The following is a 27,702-nucleotide window of genomic DNA, read 5'->3' as shown; positions in this document are numbered from 1 at the left end:
GTTGCGGCGGCCATTTTGGAACCGCCGATCAGCTGTTTCCCCCCGCTTCGTTGTGTGAAAATCGCTAAGCGAATCGCTTAGCGATCGTCACACAGCGAAAATACGCAATAGGGGCCATCGCTGAGTGAACGCTCCAGCGATGGCCCGGACCTCCTCGCTATGCGAATTCATCGCTCAACGGAGCGATCGCTAAGCGAGGCACCACTGTATATGGTTTCTCCCCAGTATTAGTTTTTTGATGTGAACTAAAGGCACTGCTGTGACTGAAGCTCTTTCCACATTCCATGCAAAATATTGATTTGGGTTTTCCAAAGCAAGAGGGAAGTCCTTGGATGCACTTGAACATACAGGAAACATTGGTACATATTGGCCCAAATCCAGTTGTTCCTCATAGTAAATCATACTAGTGATTCAATGTGCTCTGATAAATCAGTGATTCAAATGAGGTGACTGTAACTACAACTTACTATGTCATAATGCCCTTATAAACTTTCATTTCAGTTATCTTTCACCTACAAGTATACTGCAGTCCATAAATATACTTTGTAAATTAAATAAAATACATAGCAGTTCATTTGGAAAAAAACAAAACAAATGGAATTGCAAACTATGGGACAGCAAACTATGCTCTCCTCTGTCCTCTGAAGATGCCGGCCATAGAGACTGGTGAAACGTTAGGAAGAACCACCTTCAGAACACGGCCAAGAAGGCCGAAAAACCCACAACAACCATTAGATCCCGGCTGTGAAAGCCTTCGCGAATACAAATGGAATTGACAACAAACTCTTGGATTTTGGGGGAGGCGGATGGGATATTAAATCCTCTCATAGTTTTATTCTTAGATTTAAAGGTGATCTCCATGTACTGGTGATAGGGTTTAGTACCTTGGTGAGCTCCTTCAAAATTGGGAATCTCATTGTGCATTGGGAGTCCCTGACATCAACCTAATTAATTACATCCTGCCCTCTATATGTGATTTCTTTGCAGATGGAAAGACTGTAGGTCAAATTTGTGTCATCTACTGTCAGATCCTGATAAGAATGCCTGACTTTTCCAGGAGTCCTATAGAGATTAATAGACCTCCCAGGCAAAGAATACAAATCTATAATTTTCATACTTAACATCATCCAAGTAAAGAGTTAATCCCAGAACAAACGCTGACAATCAGTGCTTTTCCAAACTCATCTGGGTAACTCATTATAATTATCTTCATTTTAGCAATACTTCCAAGCAATTGTTAATTTTCTCCATCCTTTAGGTTCTATCGTTAGGTTCCGTCAAGGGCAGTCTTAGAGTTGTGAGGAAAAAACTGTAGTTTCCGATACTTTAAAATATAAGAAAACAGAACTTAAGTTTTTGGCAAATACTTAAGTCAGAAAATGCATCTCTAGTGTAAACTTTTAGCTATAAAAGTCCAGACAAGGACTTTAGTCACTCATCTGGGTATCTAGATAAAAATAATTTCTTCATTTCAATAATTCCAGACAACTCCAAAGCTTGTTCAGGTAATTCTATAAGGTTTATTTCTACATCTTCAGGGTTCCATAATAGAAAATGACTTCACAGTTATTGTAAGATCTAAACATATTACAGATGTAAGAGAAACTACAGTCATATTACTTAAAATCAAGTCATACAGTTATTGAAAACAGTAGGCACAGAACTTAAACAAATCCAATGTCTTACATCTATGAAAAATTGGAAACACTCAAATACAACGATTCAGCTGCAGGAAGAACAAAATTTAGATGCTTAAGGGAGCTTACATACCAAAAGGGCAAGAATACAGCCTTATAACATTTCATTGAAACACAAAAAAAGTTATACGTTTCAGTTGTTGAAGCTTTCTTGTTAGTATCTAAAGATAAAGTTTTCAAAGAAAGAAATCAAAAATCAAAAGCATTACTAAGCCTCAAAGCATATTCTTAACACATATACAATAAAAGATGTTCTCACCAAACTAAGATTGATTACAGGTAAAAACACCTATGTAGAATTCATTTTTGTCTTCGCAGTGGCCTGTTGTTACCTTTCTGCTGCTCAAATGATGTTCACCTGGCATAATTTTCATTCTCTGTCTCACATTCTCTGCTTCCTCTTTAGATAAGTTGTCTCATGCCTTAATAATTGTGTGTGATGTTTATAATCCTTGTTCTTCACCAGAACTCAAACAATATCTCTTATCTGGCTTCCGATGCAAACAGCTGTGGGTTTTATCAGCTGTCCCTGCAATCAGCACTGTATGCAACCAGCACAGGATGCCGAACCTAAGTAATTTATATTCATGTTTATAGATGGTACTATAGGATAACATAAAACTGCATACCCCTTTTGAAAGCAATATTATAGATTTATAATCGAAGCCTCATTCAAATGACATTTTCGTCCTCTACTTATTACTAAACAAACAGCTTAAGATAACATTCATTTTTTCCTCCTTTTACAATATTCTGCAAAAACTTCTATTCACACTATATTTTATTCTCATTTGTTAACACAATTATCTACAAATCTTTTAAAATGCCCCTTTTTTCTTTGTCCTCTGTTCACAGTACATCATTATAGTGTTATTTATTCTTTCTTACAAAAACTGACACCCATTGAGATACTTCCACTGTGTTATCTTATCAATAGTTCTGTTCTCAAAAAAGCTGATTTCTTTGATAAGTAGTATCTTTTCACAAAGTACTTTTTCAATCATACTTTCATTTTCTAGGCAACACAGGATGCACTTTTTTTTTTGCTCTCCCTTACTCATTCCAGCACCCCATACACTCAACTGAAACAACGGATTCAATGGGTCTATTCTGGGTGGGACTCCCAATAGGATTTGTTGTTGTAATGTACTGTCAATTTGCTCCGAGTTATGTTAACCTCATGAATGAGGGATCTCCAAAATGTCCTGTCCTCAACTGTCTGCTCAGTTCTTGTAAACTCAAGCCTGTGGCTTCCTTTAGGGAATCAGTCCATCTCGTATTCCGTCTTCCTCTTTTCCGGCTGTCTTCCTCCTTTCCCAACATACTTGTTTTTTCTCAGAGAAAACTAACTTCTCATCATGTGCCCAAAGCAAGACAACCTGGACTTCAACATTTTTTGTCTTCAAAAACAATTCAGGCTTGATTTGATCTAGAACTCAATTCTTCCATCAGAAAGTCCAGGGTATCCACAAAGTTCACCTCCAGCACCAAACTTCAACTCAAACTTTTCCTCTCAGTTTTCACAGCCTTACACGGTGATTGGATTTTCTTTTGTGGTATGCATCCTTAAACATGCTTGGATCTGAGTAATGCCTTTTTTGCTTTACATATTTTTTATTTATGAATTTAAAACCTTAATACTTTAATAGATATACTTTCTGTTGTTGATTTGATATGCCTTATTATTATAATTCTGGAATGTATGTGAAGTGTTTTCATTGTTCTTTTGTTCTTTTTTTCTACTCTTAATAGAGTAATTTTGAAGTTACTTTTAATAAGTTGCAAACATGGTTTTTCTTCACAACTCTATACTTCCCTTCAACCTATCTTGGACCACCTAATTTTAAATATGGAACCTAGAAATGATGTAGAGAAATAAAACCTCTAGAATGGTAACAGGATTTAGAGAGGCCTGGAATTATTGCAGCAGTGAAGACACAATAAGATACCCAGATCACTTTGGAAAAGCTTCTATTCTTTCCCTGGAAGGTTTATACATCTCTGTAGGAGTGCTGGGTTAGTCGGGTATCCTTATCAGGATCTGAAACTCTGACTAAAACTCCATGCATTTATACGGTTTCTCCCCAGTGTAAATTCTTTGATGTGAACTAAGGTTACCTCGCTGAGTGAAACCCCTTCCATATTCCATATATTTATATAGTTTCTTGTGTGAGTTTTCTGATGTGAACTTAGATGACTGATCTGACTGAAGTTCTTTCCACACTCCATACAATTATAGGGTTTCTGTCCTGTGTGAGTCCTTTGATGTGAAATAAGACTCTGGCTCCAACTGAAGTTCTTTCCACATTCTTTGCATTCATATGGTCTCTCTCCAGTGTGAGTTCTTTGGTGTGAATGAAGGTTACTACTGTCACTGAAATATTTTCCACATTCCATGCATTTATATGGTTTCTCCCCTGTATGAGTTCTTTGATGTGAACTCAGAGTACTGCTCTGCCTAAAGCTCTTTCCACATTCCATGCATTTATAAGGTTTCTCCCCTGTGTGAGTTCTGTGATGGGAACTAAGCTTACTGCACTGTCTGAAGCTCTTTCCACATTCCATACATTTATATGGTTTTTCTCCTGTGTGAGTTCTTTGATGGGAACTAAGACTACTGCTTTGACTAAAAGTCTTTCCACATTCCAGACATGTATATGGTTTCTCTCCTGTGTGAGTCCTTTGATGTGAATTAAGGCTACTGCTGTTAATGAAGCTCTTTTCACATCCCATGCATTTATATGGTTTCTCTCCTGTATGAGTTCTCTTGTGTGTACTGAGGGCACTGGTATTACTGAAGCTCTTCCCACATTCCATACAGTTATATGGTTTCTCCCCTGTGTGAGTTCTTTGATGTGAACTCAGATTATCGCTCCTATTGAAGCTCTTCCCACATTCCATGCATTTATATGGTTTCTCCCCTGTGTGAGTTCTTTGATGTGAACTAAGGTGACAGTTGTGGCTGAAGCTCTTCCCACATTCCATGCATTTATAAGGTTTCTCCCCTGTGTGCATTCTTTGATGTCTACTAAGGTTACTTCTGTGACTAAAACTCTTTCCACATTCCATGCATTTATATGGTTCCTCACCTGTATGAGTTCTTTGATGCAAACTAAGGTTACTGCTGTGACTGAAGCTCTTTCCACATTCCATGCATTTATATGGTTTCTCCCCTGTATGAGTTCTTCTGTGTCTACTGAGGGCACTGCTGTCAGTGAAACTCTTTCCACATTCTATGCATTTATATGGTTTCTCTCCAGTGTGAATTCTTTGATGTGAACTCAGGGTACTGCTGTGACTTAAGATCTTTCCACACTCCATGCATTTATAAGGTTTCTCCTCTCTGTCAGTTCTTCGCTGAGAACTCGGGTAACTGCTTTGGCTTGAGGTCTCTCCACACTGTAGGCATTCATACAGCTTCTCTCCTCCCAGGGTTTTTTCATAGGAAATACAGTTATGATGCATTGTGATGCTCTTTTCTTGCTCCATGGACTGATTTTGTTTTTCTGTGGGGTGGAGTTGGCCATAGTCACTGAAACCTGAAGTGCTCTTAAATGTTTTTTTGCCCATTGGAAACTTCCTCCAACCGTTTTCTTGGAGTTTTTTCAGGCAGAAGTATTAAAACAAGAACATTCAGAGATGTTGGAGATATATTTTTCTCTGTTGTATGGCTTCTCTTGTTTTTCCTCCTCTTTGTTATCTTTGTTTCTCCCCCTTTTTTACACTTGGTTCTTTTCAGGGACACAATAGCTGGTCACATAGAATTCCAGTTACCTAATGGAGAAAAACGAGAAGAAAAAACATATAAGTCATTGCAGATCAAGCCAAAGTATTTTCTTGGTCTTTGAGTGCTATAAGAACCCCATTATCTGCATCACGGCCAGCAGAAGGAGAGGAAAAAGAGAGGTTACCTACCTGTAACCATGGTTCTTCTAGTGGTCCTCTGTGAATCCACACAATTGGGTTTGTTCTGCACCTGCACAGGATGTCTCGGAGATTTTTAGAGTTTAAAGACATGTGATTAGTAGGCATTCCCCCGTGGAGTACATGCCCCGCCCTTCCAACATCCCCTCAGTTTCTGTAAGAATCCGCCACTGTCAAAGAACTGTATTAAAAAGGACAACATGATGGACAGTGGGGAGGATGGGTGGGATGTGTGGATTCACAGAGGACCACTAGAAGAACCATGGTTACAGGTAGGTAACCTCTCTTTCTTTTTCCTGGCCTCTGTGGATGCACACAATTGGGTGACTGAACAAGCTCACTTACTGGATGGTGGGATGTCAAGGTAGAAGAGATGTCAGGACTGCTCTGCCAAAATCATCATCAGGTTTTGCTCGGACATCAAAGGGAAAGTGTCTCACAAAGGTCGATGGATAAACCATGTAGCTGCACAACAGATGTGCGGAAGCTCTATTCCACAATAGAAAGCAGTACAGTGGTGCCTCGCTTACCGGGTGCCCCGTTTAACGAATGATCCGCATACCGAAGGTGATTTTGCGATCGCAAAAGCAATCGCAAAACGATGTTTTCAATGGGGGAAAATCGCTTTGCGATTTTCCCCTACGCCCCATTTTCGTGCAGGTGATGGGAGGGGCTTCCGGCGGATGGGGGGAAAGGGATTCCCCTCCCCATCCTCCAGAGCTGAGCTGAAATGCCGGCTTCAGCATGGGCTTCAGAAGGGGAGGGGGAAGGGATTCCCCCACCTCCGGAGCTGTGCTGAGATGCTGGCTTCAGCGTCAGCTTCAGGAGGGGAGGGGGAAGGGATTCCCCCACCTCCGGAGCTGTGCTGAGATGCCGGCTTCAGCGTCAGCTTCAGGACGGGAGGGGGAAGGGATTCCCCCACCTCCGGAGCTGTGCTGAGATGCCGGCTTCAGCGTCAGCTTCAGGAGGGGAGGGGGAAGGGAGCCATCCCTTCCCCCTACCTTCCCCCAGCTGACCGGCGGCGGCAGTGGAGGGGATGAGGGGGTGCTTCGGGGACCGCGGGGAGGCAGGGCAAGGTCCGGGTGTTCCGGCGGCCCTCCTCCCGGCGCTGGCGGCGGTGGTAACTGGGGTGAGGGGTGCTTCAGGGACCGCGGGGAGGCAGGGCAAGGCCCGGGTGTTCCGGCGGCCCTCCTCCCGGCGGCGGCGGCGGCGACTGGGGTGAGGGGTGCTTCGGGGACCGCGGGGAGGCAGGACAAGGCCCGGGTGTTCCGGCGGCCCTCCTTCTGGCGGCGGCGGCAGCGGCGACCGGGGTGAGGGGTGCTTCGGGGACCGCGGGGAGGCAGGGCAAGGCCCGGGTGTTCTGGTGGCTCTCCTCCCGAGCCCTCGCTTGTCTCCCGGGCTTGCTAGCTGGCTGGTTGGCAGTGCTTTACTATGATCGGTTCCCTGCTTGGGGAACTGATCACGGTAAAGCAATGCTTTTTCAACAGCTGATGGGCGGTTCCAAAATGGCCGCCGCTCTTTTCTGGATGGATCCCTTGCTTACCGAGGCGGCGAAAATGGCCGCCCCTATGGAGGATTTTCACTGAACGGGGAGTTTTTGCCCGATAGGAACGCATTAAACAGGATTTAATGCGTTTCTATGGGGTTTTTTGTTCCGTTTAGCGATGTTTTTGGATAGCGACGTTAATCCTGGAACGGATTAACATCGCTATGCGGGGCACCACTGTACAGGTTGACAATGCTCTGGTAGAATGAGCTTTTAAATGTTCTGAGAGCTCATAGGCCAATGATATAGTTCGAACAATCCAGCAAGAAATCATTTGAAGCGAAGCTGGGGCACCCTTATGAGGACCTTGAAAACGTAGGAAAAGTCTTGGAGACTTCATGAATAGCTTTGTTCTATCAATGTAGAAAGCCAAAGAGTGTCGTCCACCAAGCATATGGAGCATGCACTCGAGGGGTGTGGAAGGAGATGGAAATAAAGTTGGTAAAATTAATGGTTGATTGAGGTGAAATTCAGAAACAATTTTGGGTAAACACAATACATCAAATTAGAGGGTAACTGTCTGGATGAAATTGAAGATCAGGTAGATCCGATCTGATGGCTGCAAGTTCGCTGGCACGTTTGGCAGATGTTATTGCTACAAGGAATGATGTCTTTAGAGAAAGTAATTTGAGATTGGAAGTAGGCATTGGTTTGAAGGGTGTTCGAGTCACCACATTGAGGACACGCTGTAATGGCCACTGAGGGAGAGGATGTTCCCATGGGGGCAAATATTTTGGAGTCCCTTGAGGAATTTCTTTAAAGTTGGGCAAGGAAAAAGTTTTGCTGAGTCAGAATGAGAAGGCTGGTGAGCTACAACAGCTGAAATATAAAACTTCAAGGTAGAATGGGATACTCTGAGATGAAAGAGATGGAGGATAAAGGTAAGTAGGATCTTCAAAGAAACTGGTGTTGCAGGTACGCTTTGAGAATGAGCAAAGGAGAGAAAAGATTTCCATTTGTATTGGTATAATTTTAGGGTAGCTGGCTTTTGAACTCAATCTAATACATTTCGTATGGTGGGAGTATCTTCCACGCTGTCAGGTTCAGAGAGTCTATTTCAGGGTGGTAAATCATCCTGTTGTCTTGGGTTAGAAGGTTGAGGATTGACGGGAGATGGAACACGTTGGTCAACATCAATTTCAGGTGGGTGAACCACGGTTGACATGGCCACCATGGGGCGATGAGAATAGCATCGGAGTAGAATTGTTGAATTCAAATGACAGTTCATTGAATGAGTAGAATTGGGGGGAATACCCAGTCTATCATAAAGGCACCTCTGAGTGAGTTTGGGTCGGCACCAGCTCACCATTGACACTTGGTGTTGGTCTCGGAGGCAAAGAGTTCGATGGACAGAACACCCCATCAGTGACAAAGGAGGTTGAAAACTTTGTTGTTCAGTGCCCACTCGTGTGTCCTTGTGGTAAGATGGCTGAGACAGTCTGCAAGAAGCTGTCATCTGTGGAAACGTGGACGGCTACCAGGAAAACGTGGTGTAGGTAACACCATTCCCAAAGTTTGATTGCGAGATACAGGAGTGAAAGGGAATGGGTACCTCCTTGTTTGTATAGTACAGTGCTGTAGTGTTGTATTTAGCTAGCTGTACTGCTCATCCTGCAATGAGAGGTAAGAAGGCATGGAAAGATCTGATGATTGCTAAGAGTTCAAGATGGTTGATGTGCAATGATTGTTCTTGTTTTGCCCATAGACCATGTACCTTGTGATGTTGTCAGTGGGCTCCCCAACCCGATGGGCTGGCATCGGTGGTGACCTGTATGGAAAGCTATAGACTGGCAAGTTCTGGTGTTACTATGAGACGTCTGGAAGGGTGGTCTGTTATGGGATTGAATAGAGATAGGTACCGTGATTGTAGGAACCTCATTTTGAGCCTTGTGTGCTGGACAATAGCTATGGTAGACGCCATGAGCCCGAAAGCGACAGGTTAGAATGTCGAATGGCGTGTTTTAGTTTGGTGATTCTTTCTTGGTGGAGAAATGTTCTGGCTTGAAGGGAGTTGAAATACGCCCCAATGTAGGTGGCAGTTTGTGTTGGTGAGGTGAGATTTGGCAAGAGTTACTCTCAGACCTAGATCTTGAAGAGCATCTAGAGTTAGTTGGGTAGGTCTGACTGTGTTGTGATAAGAAGGAGCAACTATTAACCAGTTGTCTATGTACGGGAAAATTGTGATACCTTGCAGTTGAAGGTAAGCTGCAATTGGTGCCATGCATTTGGTAAAAGTCCTCTGTGCCATGGAAAGCCTGAACGGGAGAGAGCAAAATTGGTATGAGACGTTGTCAAATTGGAATCTTAGGAATTTGTGATGAAGTGGATGCATAGATATGGAAGTAGGCATCCTGAACGTCGATAACAACAAACCAGTCTCCCTGTGAAAGGAGACAGATGATAGTGTCAAGTATTGGCATTTGAAAGTGTCTGGGTCAAATGAATTTAGTAAGGTTCCTGGAGTCGAGAATAGGGCGGAGTCCTCCATCCTTTTTGGGGACTGTAAAATACCTGGAGTAAAATTCCTCATGCAATGTAAGGGAAGAGACTATGAGTATGGCTTGTTTTTGTAGAAGGAGGGAAACTTCTTTGCGGAGAGCTAATGAGAATGGAGTGGTTCTAACGGTACATAGAAACTCAATGAAATAGCCATTTTGGACAATGGAAAGAGCCCAGTGATTCGGCGCCAAGCCAAGATGAAGGGATGAAGTCTGGTTTGAAATGTGGGTAGAAGGGGTCTATGGATACTGCTTACCCTTCTTTTGTGGGCGTTGAAAGGGATGTCAACGTGCTTGTGGCTGTTGAGGTTGAAAGGAAGGTACGGCAGATGTAGATGGGGCTGGGTAGGATCTGTCAGGTACTTGTGGTCTGAATGGTTGATGTGGTTGCTGTTATGATTGAAATTGTTGTTGATAGAAGGGTTGTCTTTGGAATTGAGGACACTGATACTGGTAAGGTTGTTGGGTGGAATAGGAGCATGCAGTTTTACGGATTTTATGTAAATTGTCCATGACCTCATCCGTTTTGGCATTGAAAAGGCCTGCAGCATCAAAAGGAAGATCTTCTATCCTTGTTCTAGTATCATCTGAAAGAACCTGCAGATCTCAGCCAGGCATGGTGACTCGAGGCAATAGAAGTGGAGTCTTTTTTTAGAGGCTGTGTCTGCTGTATGCAATTCTTTGCTGTATGGCCAAAGTGGAAGCCTTGGTATGTATATTGAGGGCTTCTGTTTTGGTGATGTCTGGAGCCGATTGAATAATCAGTAAAATCATATCCCAGAGCTGGTGGTGATACGTGCCCATCGTTGCTTGATAATTAGCGACCCTCATAATAAATGAAGTAAGGGAGTAGAGCCATTTTCCAAGAATGTCAAGTTTCCTTCCTTCTCAGTTGGTGGGGTGACAGATGATTTGTTGCGTGCTATTGATTGATTGGATTCAACAATGATAGGAATTTGGTATGGAATGTTTAGAGAGGAAAGCTGTATCTGGACCATGAGTTTTATAATGATTTTCTAGTTGTCGTTTAGTTGTTTAGTCGTGTCCGACTCTTCGTGACCCCATTGACCAGAGCACGCCAGGCCCTCCTATCTTCCACTGCCTCCCGGAGTTGTGTCAAATTCATGTTGGTTGCTTCGCAGACACTGTCCAGCCATCTCATCCTCGGTCGTCCCCTCCTCCTCTTGCCGTCACACTTTCCCAACATCAAGGTTTTTTTCAAGGAGTCTTCTCTTCTCATGAGATGGCCAAAATACTGGAGCCTTAGCTTCAGGATCTGTCCTTCCAGTGAGCACTCAGGGTTGATTTCCTTTAGAATTGATAGGTTTGTTCTCCTTGCAGTCCAGGGGATTCTCAAGAGCCTCCTCCAGCACCACAATTCAAAGGCATCAATTCTTTGGCGGTCTGCTTTCTTTATGGTTCAGCTCTCACTTCCATACATCACAACAGGAAAAACCATAGCTTTGACTATTCGGACTTTTGTTGGCAAGGTGGTGTCTTTCCTTTTTAAGATGCTGTCAAGATTTGTCATCACTTTCCTCCCAAGAAGCAAGCGTCTTTTAATTTCATGGCTGCTGTCTCCATCTGCAGTGATCATGGAGCCCAGGAAAATAAAATCTGACACTGCCTCCATATCTTGGCCTTCTATTTCCCAGGAGGTGATGGGACCAGTGGCCATGATCTTAGTTTTTTTGATGTTGAGTTTAAGACTGTTTTTTGCACTCTCCTCTTTCACCCTCATTAAGAGGTTAATTCCTCCTCACTTTCTACGTGCCATGATTTTCTACGCACCATGAAATTTGAAGAAGGGGGTTTGTCCCATGATTCTTTAACTAAGTCGAGCATAGCTGGAATAAAACTCAAACTAAGAGCTGGTGTTTTATCTTGATTCAGGTCATCAAAGACCAGATCATTTTTCTGAGGTGGTGGCTCCTCGATGTTGAGCTGTAAGGATTTTTCCATTTGCAGATAAGATGTAAAATCCTCTGATGGGGATGGAAGATGGTTCTCACCAACATCAGAAGGAGGGGCAGGAAGATTAGAGGGTGATTCATGGGATATACCAGATGTAGAATCTCAAAAGGAAAGTGATGATTGTGAAGATGATTGGTGTGGTGGTCTGGTAGCCAATGTCGATGGTAATGATGGCAGAGGTGGTTGTTGCATGGTAGGCATTGATACCGGTTGTTGTTCAGTGTCAGCAGGGGGGGAGGCCCTTTGTAGGTGGTAGTAACATGGAGAGAGGTGTGATGTCGAGAGTGCTTGGGTTGTGGTTGAGATTCAGGTATCACCAGAATACGTTTAAGGGCCGATTTTGCAGGGATGACATATGGTGAGGTGATGTAGGGTAAGGAAAGGTAGAACAGCGTTGATGTCATGGTGGTGAAGGTGATATGGAGAGTGAATATCTTGGTGAAGAAACATATCTCACTCTCCTTGATTCATCATAATAGGCCTGTTCAGTCAGGACTTCAGAATAATAAGGATCGTAGTGATGATACCAGTCTCCAGTCATCTCTGGTCGGATATCAAGATGGCTCGGGATAATAGTACAATTCTCCATGCGAGGGAGCATATTGAATTTGAGATAGGTGTTGTCTCTTTGCCTGGTGTTTACGGGGAGAATGATGAGAGGACTCATCATTCTGAATAGGTATTGCCCGCCCTGATGATCTAGGGCTTGAATGGGCTGAGGCCAGGCTGGAGTGAACATTAGCTGGAAACAGGCCAGTACTCAGCAAGAGGCTAGCAATGGAGGCTGCAACCTGAGCCGGTGTTATGGTTTAGTCATCTCTGTCCGAGATCGAACCAGGGCTGTCTCTAGATGACTCCTCAAGAATGGGTGAAAGAATCACCAGTTGAGGCGGATCAATTTGAGTTCATTTTATAGACTTTTTAGTTTTCTTAGTCTTAGTCTTATCTTTTTCTTAGCCAAGTCATTGAGATGGGTTGGAGCTCAACGTGGAGGTCAAGTGGACTTCAAGGGGTCTTTTTGTCAAGGTGGTAAAGTCGCCTGGCTCGATATGGAACGAGCAGTTTCGCATGGATTCAAAGATGTTGTTGGATCCATGGAGGTCAGATTAAGGGACCGTTCCCAACGGTAAGATTGAAGTCTTTGTAGGCATACTTTCAAGGCAGGCTTAGTGAGCTTTTTGCACTCGGGGCACGAGTGCGTTTGATGTTGTTCCCCTAAGCAAAAGAGGCAATGGTTGTGACCATCTGTAAGCAGGATCTTGTTCGTGCAGAGCACGCACCGCTTGAAAGCCCCGAGGGGCATAAAAGTAGGGGAAAGAGGAAGGGAAAGGTGGTGATTGGGGGGGAAATGCAGGAAGAGAAGAAAACAGCGAATATGAAATTGAAAAAGGAAACATACAGTAATTTACAGGGGAACGTCTAATAAAAGAGATGATTGAAAAATATAAAAGAAATGATGGAAATAGCTGATTAGATTTAAGTACTTGCTCTATCATTCTGAAATACGTCCAACCAAAGTGGCGTCAAAAGGAACTGAGGGGATGTTGTCCGACTAATCACATCCGAGATGTCCTGCGCAGGCACAGAACAAACCCAATTGTGGGCATTCAGAAGAAAGATCATTATGAATTCCTATTTTCCTTTTCTTACGTTCTTCCTATTTTCCTTTTCCTACTGAAATTCAAGAGGCAGGGAAGCCTTCCAAATTGCTTTACTTTTCAAAAGAAGCTTGACCACGCAGGATTATATGAGAGGGACTGAAACTCAGCCAAGCAGAGACACTGAATCCACGCCCTATAAAAAGATGAGAAGAGTAGCTGGAAGAGGCATCTCCCTACTAGGTTGAATGGAAACTGAAGTATGCTGGGAAGATTCATGGACCTGCCAGGTATACTGTCTTTCTGGAGTACATCACTCATAAAACCCATGGATACATATCCCTTTTTTTTCATCCATGTGGGAACCAATGACACAGCCAAGAGCAACTTCAAAGACATCACATCAGGCTTCAACAAACTGGGAAGGAAATGTAAGGACTCTGGGGCCGAGATAGTTTTCTCATCCATCCTACTGGTGCTCAGAAGAGGAATAGAAAAGAAGGGAAAATAATCCAGGTGAATGACTGACTATGTGTCAAGATGGGGGGTTTGGTTTTTGGGATCACGGGCTAAGATTTCTAAATGATGGACTCCCAGCAGGAGATGGTTTGCACCTCACAAAGCTGGGAAGAATGTGTTTGGCCACAGCATGAAGAACTTCATCAGGAGGGTTTTGAACTGAACTTGAAGGGGGAAGGAGAAAAAAGCACAGAGGTAAAGATGGATGAAGACTCACACTCAATACGAAGAACGGACCAAACAGTTCTAATGAAGGTCAATAATGACATTAACATCAATAATCATATTAATATAAATGTACAAAGAAAAGCAGGCACCATATCAGAGAATCTCTGCTGTTATCCACAAATGGCAGGAGTATGAGAATCAAACAAGAAGAACTGGAAATCTTAGTTCCAGAGGGTAAATATGACTTAGCAGGAATAACTGAAATTTGGTGGGACAACTCACATGATTGGAATACAGAAATCGAAGGATATAAGTTGTTCAAAAGGAACAGAACGAATACAGAGAGAGACAGAGTTGCAGTATAAGTGAAAAATACACATTCTGCACAAAAATACAGGAGGGGGGATTGGCTGCCCCATTAAGAGCATCTGGATCAATGCAATTGAGGCAAAAAAAACACACCCAAAACAAAAGGAGCATGGTAGTTGACCTCTACGACCAGCCGCCCAATCAAAGAACGAATGCAGATGAAACATTTGAAAAACAAATTGCAAGAATTTCAAAGAGACACGATATAGTAATGAGGGGAGATTTCAGTCATCCTGATATCTGTCGGGAGGCAAGTTCTACCAAGTACAGTGGTGCCTCGCTTAACGAGGGCACCGCAGAACGACGAAATCGCATAGCGATGAGGTATTTGCGATTGCAAATGCGATTGCATACCGATGGCCCCTATGGGCAAAACTCACATTGTGAACATCGGTAAGCGTTTCGCTTACCGATCTTCGCATTGCGATGTCAGGGGAACAGCTGATTGGTGGTTCCAAAATGGCCGCCGGAAGCCCCAAAATGGCCACGTGCAGCGTTTTCGCGCCCTGTCCTCGCTTACCGAGGGCGCGAAAATGGCTGCCGGACCCTGGAAACATCGCTGAATGGTGAGTTTTTTGCCGATTTGGAACACATTAAACAACGGTTTAATGCGTTCCAATGGGCTTCCCCGTTTCGTACAGCGATGTTTTCACATAGCGAGGGTTAATCCGGAACGGATAATCTTGCTATGCGAGGCACCACTGTATGGCCATTCCAAGAAATTCCTGCCTCGTGTGGCTGATAATTTTCTCCTACAAAAAGTGGAGAAAGAAACTAAAGGATTTACTATCCTTGACTTGATTCTAACCAATAGAGATGACTTGGTGGAGGAAGTGGCAGTAAGGGGAACTCTGGGTGAGAGTGACCAAATTCTACTAGAATTATGGATTTCAAAGGAAACTGAAGCAGAGTGTAGCCACACATATATGCTGGATTTTTTTTAAAAGCCGATTTCAATAATTTCAGGACAATGTAAGTAAGGTCCCATGGCAGGAGATCCTAAAAAGAAAAGGAGTCCAAGAAGGGTGCGAGTTTCTAAACTGGGAAATTCTAAATGTACTACTCCAAAAATTCTAAGAAGAAAAAAAAATGTGGGAGATAGCAAAAAAGGCCAGTTAGGCTTCACAAAAAGCTCAGACAGGACCTAAAAACCAAAAATAGCACATGTAGGAAGTCGATGGAAGGCCTAGCTACAATGGAAGAAGACAGAAAAATAGGTCTTGCAGGAACTACATTCAGAAGAACAAAAGCTGAGAATGAGCTGAGGCTAGCTAGAGCCATGAAAAGCTACAAAGAAAGCATTCTGCAAGTATATGTCTAGCAAAAGATAAAGAAAAGGAACAGTGGCTCAGCTACTCAATGGAGAGGGAAAATGATGATATTGTGGCTGGAGATGGATAACAAATAACAAATAGTCAAGGAATATCTCACTACCTTGAACGTGTTCCAATCTCCAGGGCCAGATGAACTGCATCTGAGACGACTGGATGAACTGGCTGAAGAACTCTCAGAATCACTATCCCTTATTTTCTGTAGGTGCCAGACGACTGGAGGAGGGCTAATGTTGTCCCTATATACAAAAAAAAAAGCAAAAAGAAGGAACCTAGGAACTACAGACCAGTCAGTCTGACATCAATCTTAGGGAAAAATTCTGGAACAAATCATAAAGTGGTCACTATGCAAGCACTTAGAAAATTGAGTAGCGAAAGAGTATTGGAAAAGAGTACATGCTGTGCTGCAACAAATATTGCTTTGTAAGGTTCCATTAACACCAGAACTGTTTCTATTGAGTATGATACCAGATAATATAGATAAGGCAAAGAAGTACTGTATATAGTTATATACATAGTCACTGCAGCTAGAATTCTTTATGCCAAAAATTGGAAAAGTCCGACGGTCCCGAAACAAGAAGATCTCATAGAGAAGATACGGGAAACAGCGGAAATGGACATTTTATCAGAAGTGATGAAGGACTGTTCCCTACAAAAGGCAACTGAAAGATGGGACTTATTCTACAAATGGTTTGAGTCATCAGACATCGCTTGAAGAACATCCATTAAAATGAAAACTTAAATCTGGAAAGCAGAAAATAGTAAAAAGAGCAATTTGGAATTTTGAGATGGCAATATGTATAGAATGGATATTAGTATGTCATCGTTTCTCCTCTTCCCTTTGACCTCAATCCCTTTTTCCTTCCTGTTACCCTTTGTTAAAAAATAAAATATTTTTTAAAAAATTAAAAAAAAAGAAAACGAAGCAGTAATAACTACAAGCCAACATGGATTTGAACAAATCCTGCCAGGCTAATCTGATCTCATTTTTTGCATCAGGCAAACTCCCTGATAAAAAGTGGGAATGCTACAGACACCATATATCTGGACTTCAGCAAAGCTTTTGACAAAGTTCCTCATGATATTATGATTGGCAAGCCAACTGGATGTGGGCTGGATAAAACAACTATCAGGTGGATACAAAATCAGAGGGTAATGATTAATGGCTCCTTTTCAAACTGGGTGGAAGTGGGGTACCTGAGCCCAGTGCTTTTCAACATTTTTATTAATGACCTGGATCAGAGGGTGCAGGGAACGCTAATCAAATTTGTGGATGGCATAAAATTGAGTGGAATAGTTAATACCTTGGAAGACAGAAACAAAACTCAAAATTATCTGGATAGGCTTGAGCATAAAACCACAGAATGAAATTTAACAGGAAGAAGTACAAAGGAGTGCATCTAGGAAAAAGAAACCAATTGCACAGTTATAAGATGAGAGATACCTGGCTCAGTAGAACTACGAGTGAGAAGGATCTTGGAATTGTCATAGATCACAAGCTAAATATGAGCCAACAGTGTGACGTGGCTACAAAAAAGTCAAATACTATTTTAGGCTGCATTAGTAGAAGTATAGTTTCCAAATCTTGCAAGGTGATAGTCCCCCTCTATTCAGCACTGGTTAGGCTTTACCTTGAGGATTGTGTCCAGTTCTGGACACCACACTTCAAGAAGGATGCTAACAAATTGGAACAAGTTCAGAGGAGGGCAACGAAGATGATCAGGGGGCTGGAAACCAGGAAAGACTGAAAGAATTGGGCATGTTTAGCCTTGGAAAAAAGAAGACCAATGGGTGATGTGATATTTGAAAGGCTGTCATAGAGAAGAGGGACAAGATCTGTTCTCGATCATTCCAGAGTGGAGGATACACAATAATAAGCTCATTACAGGAAGCCAGATTTCAACTCAATATCAGGGAAAAAACTTCCTGACTGTAAGAACAGTACACCAGTGGAACCAATTACCTGAAGAGGTGGTGTGTGCTCCAACATTGGAAGCATTCAAGAGAAAACTGGACAAACACACGGCAGATATCCTTTGATTTGTATTCCTGCACTGAGCAGGGGGTTGGACTTCATAGCCTTATAGGCCCCTTCCACTTCCACGATTCTGGGACTCTATGAAATTAGCTAGGGAAGTGAAAAGTCAAAGCATGGGAACTTGCCAAGTCCTTATGTCTAAATTAGACATTCCCAATTTTATGTTACACACAGAAGAAGAAGAAAAATTAAAGATTGGTTCAAGTTATCAGCAGTTTACTGTGTTTATGTAAACCAAAATATGGGAATTGTTCAATGAAAATCAAACTTTTTGGCCCTTTGAACACTCTGTTTACTGGAATTGCAAAATTTTCAATTGCTGAAATGTTTTAAAAAAAATAAAAAATAACTTTCCTGACCATTTGATTTATATTTCTCCCAGTAAGGTGACAATGAATGTAGGAACCCAAGAGATGTTTTCTCTTGCACGTCTCCAGTGTTCATATGCTCACCAACCCTCATGTTGGTGGCTTCACCGTCGTACTGCTCTAGCAGTTAGGAAGCAGTAAACGAAGCAGTAATAAATAGAAGCCAACATGGATTTGAACAAATCCTGCCAGGCTAATCTGATCTCATTTTTTTCATCAGGCAAACTCCCTTATACTGAAGCAAAATCTTGAGTATAACTTGAGGTAATTATTACATATCCTTCACTCTGGCATGATTGAGAACAGAGTCTTCCCCTTTATCTTTGATGCTTTTCCTATGACAGTGTAACTAGGGCAGGAAAACATGCAAACAGAACGTGGGGGGAAATAATAAATATGGGAATGTTTTCAGACAAACCCCCATTGCTTTCTGTGCTCTGAGACTTGTGGCTAACAGGAAATCCCCAAATTGCTAACCTTCTTCTATGCCCCTCTTTCCTGTCACCTGAAAAAAGACTTCCTGAGAGAGTCACCTCTCCCTGCCACTGATTCTGCCCCCCCTACCCCAGGAACGTAATGTTATACTTGCCCGGGTTTTAACGTTCTCAAGATCCTCCCCTCCATCACTCTGGTGTCTCCCCACTGTGTACCATTCTCCCCTCCCTCTCCACCCCAGACCATGGGCAACTTCACTCTTTCCCACGTTTTCCCAAAGAACTGCATGGGCTTCCCTCGTTTTTTTCACTACCCCAAAATCCACACCCTTATAAAAAGCTACTTAGGTTGAGGAAGAGTTCGGGAGAACTCCAAAGCTTCCACAATAGTGGTTGTTATGGGTTTTTCAGGCTCTTTGGCCATGTTCTGAAGGTTGTTCTTCCTAACGTTTTGCCAGTCTCTGTGGCCATGGGCATCTTCAGAGGATAGGAGTAGCACCTGTCTGATTGTATTGCATTCCAGAACAACCTTCAGAACACCCACAACAACCATCAGATCCCGGCTATGAAAGCCTTTGCGAATACTTCCACAATACTCCTCCTAATGGAGGAGTGTGGGGTTTCTTCACTAACCAGGCCTCCTTCCCCTTCCCCTTCCTAGCTCTTCCCTCCCCTCCCTCAAACATACCAGCCTCTGAGCCAGGAGGTGAACTGGTTCAATCCCGCCTGCAAAGAATCAGGAGAAAGGATTCCTGGAAAATGGGCAACTAGAAGGTCTATTGGGGGACGGGATGGAATCCAAACATAGCACCCGTCCCACATCAGAGACTTCCAGCAGGTAAGGAAGTTCATATCTTGATGAATTCTGTTTTCAAGATAGGGATTGTGAGTGGGCCAAGATGAAACCTTATTTTAACAAGCAATATTATGCTTTATTTTTTTATGTTTCATTCTTATTCATAGTTAATGGTTGATGTATATTTTCTATGATAGATTTTTCTGTAATGAGTTTTAAGCACTGTATGGTTTATGTAGTCTGTAATCAAAATACCTTGTAAACTTTGTAACAGAACTCATGTAACTTTCCATGCTATAAGATTACATTTCCTGCCCTTGTAGTCTTAGAACATCTTCCCACATTTCTGCACCACAATTACCTTGATTCTTGTCAGACCAGCAATAAGAGAAATCAACATTATAATGAGATAAGAGGGAAAAGGAAAATATTTCTTCAGACATTCAGGCAATATTTTTGCACACCCTGGGTACATTCTGACTTTAGGTCAAGGGAACACGGGGGCACAATGCATATTTACGCATAACCAATGCTTGGAGTTAATTGGCACTGTTAATCCAATTAGAAGCAGGCTCCAAACTTGGGGTTCAGGGAACCAATAAGGGAATGTTTTGCTTTATTGCTTTTTTGTGTAAAACCCTATAAAATGCCTATGCAATTTCTAATTGGGACTCTTCTCTGCTTTTAAGATGAAGAGTCCAGCTGTACTTCTTAAATAAAAATTGGCTTCAGTATCAGCTGTGTGTGTCTTAGCCTGTTGTTCTTGCCAGATTCCGAACATTAATTTCAAAGGTAACAGGATCCCCTTTTCTCGTTCAAGCTTTCTTCTCTCCTCTCCCCCCTTACACAACGGCTTCTCATTCCCTCCCCACCCCGAGAATGGTATGGCTGGGACCCCAAGGGAAACCCATTTTCCCTGGAAAAAAGCACAACTCCCACACCATTCTTTCCAAGGTTGTCCTCTTTAGATTCCAGACTCCCCTCTTCCCCACCATGGAAGCTGACATGTGACATTTCTGTAACTGAAACATTAAACAAAAGGAGGGACCCAATGAAAAAGCTCCAACCCCACATGAAAAAAGTTTAAGTTAGATTTCCTGCAAGTTCTTGTTCACTTACTTTTACATACCCTGTAATAAGGTCACTTCACCCTTGGCTGCCTGATGGATTAGTCCTCGCCTCTTCTCTACAGCTGACCCCCTCGCCCCTACGCCCACCTACATTTGGGTCCCCAGAGGTCCAGACTGACACCTTCATTTCCCTTCCATTTTCTCTCTTACTTGGTCTCAAGTGAAACCCTCCATCATCCTAGATTGTCCCACAACACGTGTCCGGGAGGATCTGATGGTTGGTGCCCCAAACACGCCTGACGTTGCCTACTATTGAGCATAAATTTTTGACATCCATCTCTAAGCTTCACAACATATACAGTAGTTTTAAAAAAACCCTCATCCACGGGATTACTGTCTGCTGATACCAGATCTGGCCACTAGAGGAAGCTGTAGACCTTGCTATGTATAACACAGTCTATTAAATTAGCATTTGCTATCAGCCATGTTTTTGTTTTTCAGCTTGCAACCCATCCTCCATGGATACAGGGGTCTTACTGTATTGCATTCCATTCATTACACAATATGTTGGTTCTGGCACAGATGTAAACATTTTACCTGCCTTGTAAACGTTGGAGGAATCGTGTTTCATTCTTCACTCTTGACTGGAGAAAAGGAATGAAGATCAGCTCAGTCTCACTCCTTCCCTTGAAAAAAAGAGAGGGGGGGAGATTCCTTAGAGAAGCTGCAAGTGCTCTCTTTGTATCTTGAGGAGCTCCATTTCTGGCTCTCCCTTCTTTGGAATTAAAAGACTGGAAAAGTAGAGAAGGAAGGAAGGAAGGAAGGAAGGAAGGAAGGAAGGAAGGAAGGAAGGAAGGAAGGAAGGAAGGAAGGAAGGAAGGAAGGAAGGGAGGGAGGGAGGGAGGGAAGGAAGGAAGGAGGGAGGGAGGGAGGGAGGGAGGGAGGGAGGGAAGGAAGGAAGGAAGGAAGGAGGGAGGGAAGGAAGGAGGGAGGGAGGGAGGGAGGAAGGAAAGGATGAGGAAGAGCAGGGAGGGGCATCTCTCAGACTCTTGAGACAAAAGGGTTCTCCTCCAAGTCAGCTGGGAGGGAGGGAGAAGGGAGCCAGAGAACAACATTCCCGGGGACACACATGGGGGGGGAGAAGCAGGAGAGGCCCACATTTCCCACCTGAGCCACTGATGCAGTGGACACAATTTGGGATCACAGCTTCAAGGTTCAAACAAAATTTTAAAAGGCAGCCCCTCCCAGCCAGGCAGCTTGGAAATCCTCCCACCTCTCCTGTAGCTGATCCCCAGCCTGGGATCTGATCTGGAGACGGACCCGGTTTGCCCTCCTCTGCCCCATCATCCAGAATCACTATCTGTGGATTCAATTATCCACTGTATGAGAATATTAAAAGAAAAATCCTAGAAATACATATTTCTAAACACAAAGTGAATATATCTGGCCACTAGAAAAAGTCAAAGGCCTGCTATGTATAGCACACTCTATTAAAACAGCATTTGCTATCAACCATGTTTTTTCACCATCCATGGGGTGGGCTTGGAATCCATCCTCTGTGGATACGGGGGTCTTACGGTATTGCATTCCATTAATTACACAATATGTTGATTCTGGCACAGATGTAAACATTTTAAGAAAATAAGAATGTAAGGACGTAAGACGAGCCCTGCTGGATCAGGCCAAGGGCCCATCTCGTCCAGTTTCCTGGACCTCACCGTGACCCCACCAGATGCCTCTGGGAGCACAGGAGACGATGAGATCCTTGTCTCCTGACCCCCCCCTCTTCTGCATCTGGCCTTTCAAGGTTCTTTCCTTCTAAGCCTGGAGATTGTACATCCCCATCATGGCCGGTCACCTGCGATGGACTTTTTACCTGCCTTGCCTTGTAAATGCTGGAGGGACCGGGAGTTTAATTCTTCACGCTTGTCCCAAAAAAAGGAATGAAGATCAGCTCAGTCTCACCCCTTCCTTTTGGGGGGGGGGTGAGGGAAGGACTCCTTAGAGAAACTGCCACTGCCCTCTTTGTGCCTTGAGGGCCTTCATCTCTCTGTCTCTCCATTCTTTGGATTGAAACAAAAGAGACTGGAAAAGCAGGGGAAGGAGGGAGGGAAGGGGAAAAGAAAGAAAGAAACAAGAGGAAGGGCAGGGAGAGGCATCTCAGACTCTGATACAAGGGTTCTCCTCCAAGTTATGGGGGGGCAGGGAGAGGGGGGTCAGAGAACAACAGCCCCCACTGACACGCACACCTGGGGGAAAGGAGAATCAGGCGAGGCCACGTCTTTTTCCACCAGAGCCAGTGGTGCAATGGACAGAATTTGGGAACACGGCTTCAGAGCTCAAACAAATTTTTAAAAGGCAACCCCTCCAAGCCTGAGACTCCCACCCCCCTCCTTTCCAGCTTAGGGGAGAATCCAAGGTAGGGATAAAGAGGGAAAAAGCCAGGGGGGAGCCAAACAAGGAAGGACTGGTGGAAAGCAGCTGGGGAGGTGGAAGAGGAAGGAGATGGTGGTGGGGTTTTTGGGGAAGGGGGGGATAACTTTATGCCTCTTCCTGCCTCCCTTCTTGGGTCTCCATCCAGAATTGGGGGAGGGGGGGCAGGGGAGATTCCCAAGGACACCCCCCCCCAGTCAGGTCAACCACAAGGTTAGGGTCCCGCTACGAGTTCCTGGCCTCTGTGAGAGGCTGGGGTGGGGGGTGAACAGGATCTCTGGCAAGAGGAAAACACTCTGCCCATGTGCAGAGAGGCCACGTGGCAGGAGGATTCAAGAGACTGGGGTTCAAATTCCCTACTAGCTGGGGAAACCCCATCCCTCTGTTAGAGAAAAGAGAAAGGCTCCGGCTGGAGGCTTCTTGGGGAAAAGGAAATTACTGATAATAATGCTTGACTCACAGGGTGTGTCTTTCTCCTTTTTCTGTCCTGTCAGGCAGCTTAGCTGGCCATTTGCCTCTTGTCTCCCTCCAGAGAGGAGAAAAGGTGGAAATGGGAAAGCAGTTCACAAAGGGATAAAAGGGAGAAAGGGAGGATGATGCTTGGGGGGGGGGGAGGGGAGAGAAAGAGGGCTAATGGGAGGGGGAGGGGGAAGCCTTGCAAGAGAGGAAGAAACCTCAGCTGGAGGGGAAGTCCAACTGCCAGATGAGCATCTCATGAGAAATGGGGGGGGGGAAAGGGAAACCCTTGGCCTCAGGAGAGGTTCCCCAAGGGCCAAACCCTGAACACCCACCTTTATCCACCTCTCTCTGGTTCTCTTCCTTAACACTCCCCCGGAAGCCTCTTTTCTCCTTCCCCAAAAAATGTGGGGAATGCTCTCCACCTTGGGATGCATGCCTTTCCCTTTTTCTGTCCAGGAGGGGTGGCAGGTGCGCACCTGGCAGGAGGCGGTCCCTCTCACATGCACCATAGCCAATCACAGGGAAGGTGTGGCCCATGCCGGGAAAAGAGGAGTTATTCATTGAAAATATTCTTAACCTGCCTTTCTCCTTAAAAAAGACCCCAGGCATCTTATATCCTCGAAAGACAATATTTTAAAAAGCAAAATGCAAAGTGTGCTGCTTATTTACCACCCCACAGAGCTGATAGTACTCCCTGGGCAGTTTGTGAGTTAATTATGCAAGCTACACATCGTGGCCTCCCCCTCCCCGAGAGCTGGATACTCATTTTACCAATCTCGTAAGATTGGAAGGCTGAGTGAACCTTGAGCCGCCTACTTAGGATTGAACCCCAAGTCATAAGCACAGTTTTGGCTGCAGTACATCAGTTTAACCACTGTACCAAGAAGCTCCTAATGCTGAAAATAATGCATATACAACGGTACTTAAATCATTTGGTCTGAATGAAACTGATTCCATTCATAGGCCGAAGATGGTGCACAGATCAGATATAAAACTATCAGATATTTGTGATGGGAAGTGGTCTAATTATGGGATTAGTTGCTGGTGCATTTCTCTAAAGAGGTGGAACAGCCTTTGCTTCACATGCAATGCTGGAGCAGAGAGCAGGAAAGGCTGGTCCTCCAGATGGTTTGAATTTTAGTTCCCAGAAGCCTCAGCCACACGGCCGATGGTGAGGTGAATGGGAGCTGTGCTCAAATATATAAGAAAGATCAAGGGCTCCCCGTCCCATCTGTGATCTTTCTTTTCCTCCCTTTTCTGCTTGGCCCGCCCCTCCTCCATTGAGAAGTCTCCCTGGGCTGTGCCACTGTTTTTAAAGCAGAGGCTATAAAGAAGGTGACTTGGTACATGAAAGCTCACTTTAAAATATCATAAACTTTAAGCTGCCACCTCTCTCTTGTCTTTTTTCATTGTTCCTTTTTACTTTGGATTTTCCCTGATACGCTTGCACAAACTTACACAGCTACCTCTTCTAAAACTACCTTTTAGTTAGAATACTTTCTTCTGCTGACTAAGACCATGCTTTAACATGTCAGTTTATTTATTTAATACCATTTGTAGGCTATCTTTCCTCCAGTAAAGGGACTAAAGGCGGCTCATAATGTTAAAGCAAGTCACAGTTAAAAGCAGAAGAAATTGCAGATTAAAAGGCAATTAAACTACAATAATTACAATTCCATTAAGTATTTTAAAGCTTTTTAAACAAATTTTTTTGCAGTGTGTCTGTGTGTGTTTGTGTGTACATCGGTATTTGAAATGACCACAGACTACGTGTTGCAACTGTCATGTTAATTGCCCATGCACTAGCGTTAGAAATAACAAAAATTAAAAGCAAAGGTAATAAATACAGATCTACTGTACAGCAGGATTTCTTCTTTGGTTTGGGCCTACATGCAGGATGTTTAGTGTACATTGCAAAAATAATGCACAACAGAGACGCCGTGCGTGGACGGATCAATGAGCAAGCTCTGATGTTGCAACCTGCTTCTGCGAACCCTAGAAAAGAAGCCAGACTCCACCTGGATGCTTTGATCCGCTTATCTCCTCAGCAGAAGCTCCAGCCGGACCCTCCAGGGGACGAGCGAAGCACCTGCTAAGCGAAAGAGGGGCCAGGTCTGCTTTGACACTCCCACCCCACGTAAACAGAAGGGAAAGCAGCAAGAACTCCTTGCCACAGGATTGTGGTGACAGCATCTGGCCTACATGCCTTGAAAAGGGGGTTGGACAGATTCCTGGAGGAAAAAGTCCATCGCAGGTGACCAGCCATGATGAGGATATACAATCCCCAGGCTAAGAAGGAAAGGACCTCGAAATGCCAGATGCAGGGGAGGGGGATCATAAGACAAGGATCCCATGATCTTATGTGCTCCCAGAGGCCTCTGGTGGGGTCATGGTGAAATCCAGGAAGCTGGACTAGAGGGGGGAGTGATCCAACAAGGCTCTTCTGATGCTCTTAAGAATGAAGTGGGACCGTCAAAGGCAGCTCTCCTTCAAGTCAAGAACCAAAGGACTACTACAGATATTCCCCACTACCACCACCACCACCACATGTCACCCCCCCCCACACACATAGCAATATTCTCCCGGCTCTCCTCAATGCCATCCCAGCCGGGCACCACCACCCGAAGACAGGGTGCCTTGTGAGCAAAGGGGAAAAAAAAGAGTTTCTGGCCAAGAACCTGCTGCCAATTTCTGGCAGAGAGAGAGAGAGAGAGAGAGAGACCTCGGCTGCCATAAGTAAGGACTCCAGTCTTAGGGCCAAGATTTATTGACCGGGGTGGGGGCTCCCCCGGGTAGGGAAGGCGCAAAGCACAGCCACTTTTAGACCGCTTTGACTTCCATCCCCGTCGGATGCTTGTCTAGACTTGGCGATTTCGAAATTTCCTCTAAATCTGGCTTGATCTGATCTTGCCGTTGCTGGTTAAGCGTTTTCTCCCCCCTATCTCACGACGAGGGGCAGCAAAAAAAGGGAGAAAGCAAGGAGAAGAGAGAAGGGCGGGTGGGGGAAACTTGCAACAATGGGCCAAAGCCTTCGTGCAATGCGGACCAAGGGGCGTAAAGAGCATCCCGGGTTGCAGAGAGCCCCCCCTCCCTGTCCTACCCCCCCACCCTCGGTATTTGTCTTCCTTTTTGAACTCCAAACCCCTCCCCCACCCCACCCCTGAACGCCCCCTCCCCAATATTATGCGCCCCGAGTCCTCACCGCCTTCCAGGTCCGGGGAAACTCACGAGGAGGACCCTTTGCAAGGCTGTGGACCCCAGAGACCATAGAGATCGGAAGAAGGAGGCGCCCTTTTTTCGCTTCCGGTTCCTGTTCGAGAAGCGCTTCTTATTAGCGTCATAGCTCTATGTTCCCTCCTTGACCCTAATAAATGTTTTTATGAATGAATGAAAGCGGGGGGGGGCGGATGGAGAACACCTGCAGAATCAAGGGGTGGAGACTTTCGGCGATTAATAACAACAATAAAAAATCCTCTGCTTCTGCTCTGAATAGATACTTTTCTCTCTCTCTTTGAAAAGCTCCTCTATCCCCTTCCTAGCATTACGTCCTCTTGCAACAGGGAGGAAAGTAACGAGTTATTGTTAACGAGTTATTGTTAACGAGTGGGCAGGAGGCGTAAAGGGACCATTGGGCCAAAACTGGGGTGGCAGTGGTGGAGGGGACTCCTGGCCTGGTCTTGAGGGGCAAGGTTGGGGGGGGAGGTGAAGAGCAGGAGCTCTCCCGCCACTCCCCCAAAACTCTCATCTTCTTTTCCAGGAAAACTCAGGATAAGACTGCGTGGTTGTGGAAACAATACAAATGCACGAGCAGGTGATACTTTTAATTGACCTTGTTTTTGTTTTACAGGATAGTCTTAATAAAGGACAATCAAAAGGGTATCACGTGGTCCTGCATTGATCTTTTCCAGGACCCCTTTTCACTGGCATCAACGGCCCAGCAAGGGGAAGAGAGCCACGAATGTCCAAATGGCTAAGGCACCAGGCTGGAGAGCCAAAGGTTGGGAGTTCGATTCCCCCACTGAGCCTCCTCAAGAAGAGCTGGACTGGCTGCTCCATAGGGTCCCTTCCAGCTCTACAGTTCTAAGATGACGAGGATCAATGAACTACTGGAAGGCTGAGTGGGATAAGCCTCTGGTTGTGAAAGCCAGAGGTTGGGAGTTCAGTTCCCCCATGAGGTCCCCTGGAGCTCTGCAGTTTCAAGATGGTGATGATGATTTGAAGCGGAGTAGCTCTGCCCATCTCTGAATGGGAACCAGAAGTAAAAGAAAAAAAGGGGGGTAGAACCCTGCATCTTCTATTTTTCTATCTTCAGGGTTTCCCATGTTAAAGCAATGGGAGGTTGTGGGAAGAGGAACACGAGCAGAGTCGACTTAAGGGTGGCCAGGAGGGCACCCTGCCCGCCCGGGGGTGTGTGTGCAAAAACGGAAGGATGGGGCATTGCAAGCACCCACCCTCCAACCCTCATGTTAGACCCTCTGCA

General features: G+C 44.5%; 2 protein-coding genes across 10 annotated transcripts in view; both read right to left on the bottom strand.

Annotated features, from left to right (window-relative positions):
• Nucleotides 1-27,702, bottom strand: part of LOC140703825 (uncharacterized) — a 412,915-nt gene that overhangs the window by 333,196 nt on the left and 52,017 nt on the right. The gene's annotated exons all lie outside the window — the stretch shown is intronic.
• Nucleotides 1,498-27,634, bottom strand: LOC110091734 (uncharacterized). Of its 9 annotated transcripts, none has more exons than XM_078387180.1 (3): nucleotides 26,425-27,634; nucleotides 20,928-21,016; nucleotides 1,498-5,471 (listed from the first exon to the last, which is right to left on the bottom strand). In XM_078387180.1, exon 3 carries the CDS (start codon nucleotides 5,265-5,267, stop codon nucleotides 3,732-3,734), a length of 1,536 nt encoding a protein of 511 aa, XP_078243306.1. In that variant the 5' UTR covers nucleotides 5,268-5,471; nucleotides 20,928-21,016; nucleotides 26,425-27,634; the 3' UTR covers nucleotides 1,498-3,731. The 9 variants fall into 9 exon arrangements, with proteins under 9 accessions (XP_078243306.1, XP_078243304.1, XP_078243305.1 ...); XM_078387178.1 differs by having other exon boundaries at nucleotides 20,932-21,016; XM_078387179.1 differs by having other exon boundaries at nucleotides 20,928-21,011.

The sequence above is a fragment of the Pogona vitticeps genome, chromosome 2, assembly GCF_051106095.1.
Source record: "Pogona vitticeps strain Pit_001003342236 chromosome 2, PviZW2.1, whole genome shotgun sequence".
NCBI lineage: Eukaryota > Metazoa > Chordata > Lepidosauria > Squamata > Agamidae > Pogona > Pogona vitticeps.
Note: the sequence above shows the minus strand (reverse complement) of the source record. Positions and strands in the feature narration are given on the sequence as shown.

Coding starts and splice junctions, on each gene's coding strand:
- LOC110091734 (XM_078387180.1), bottom strand. CDS start 5,267: ATGGGCAAAAAAACATTTAAGAGCACTTCAGGTTTCAGTGACTATGGC.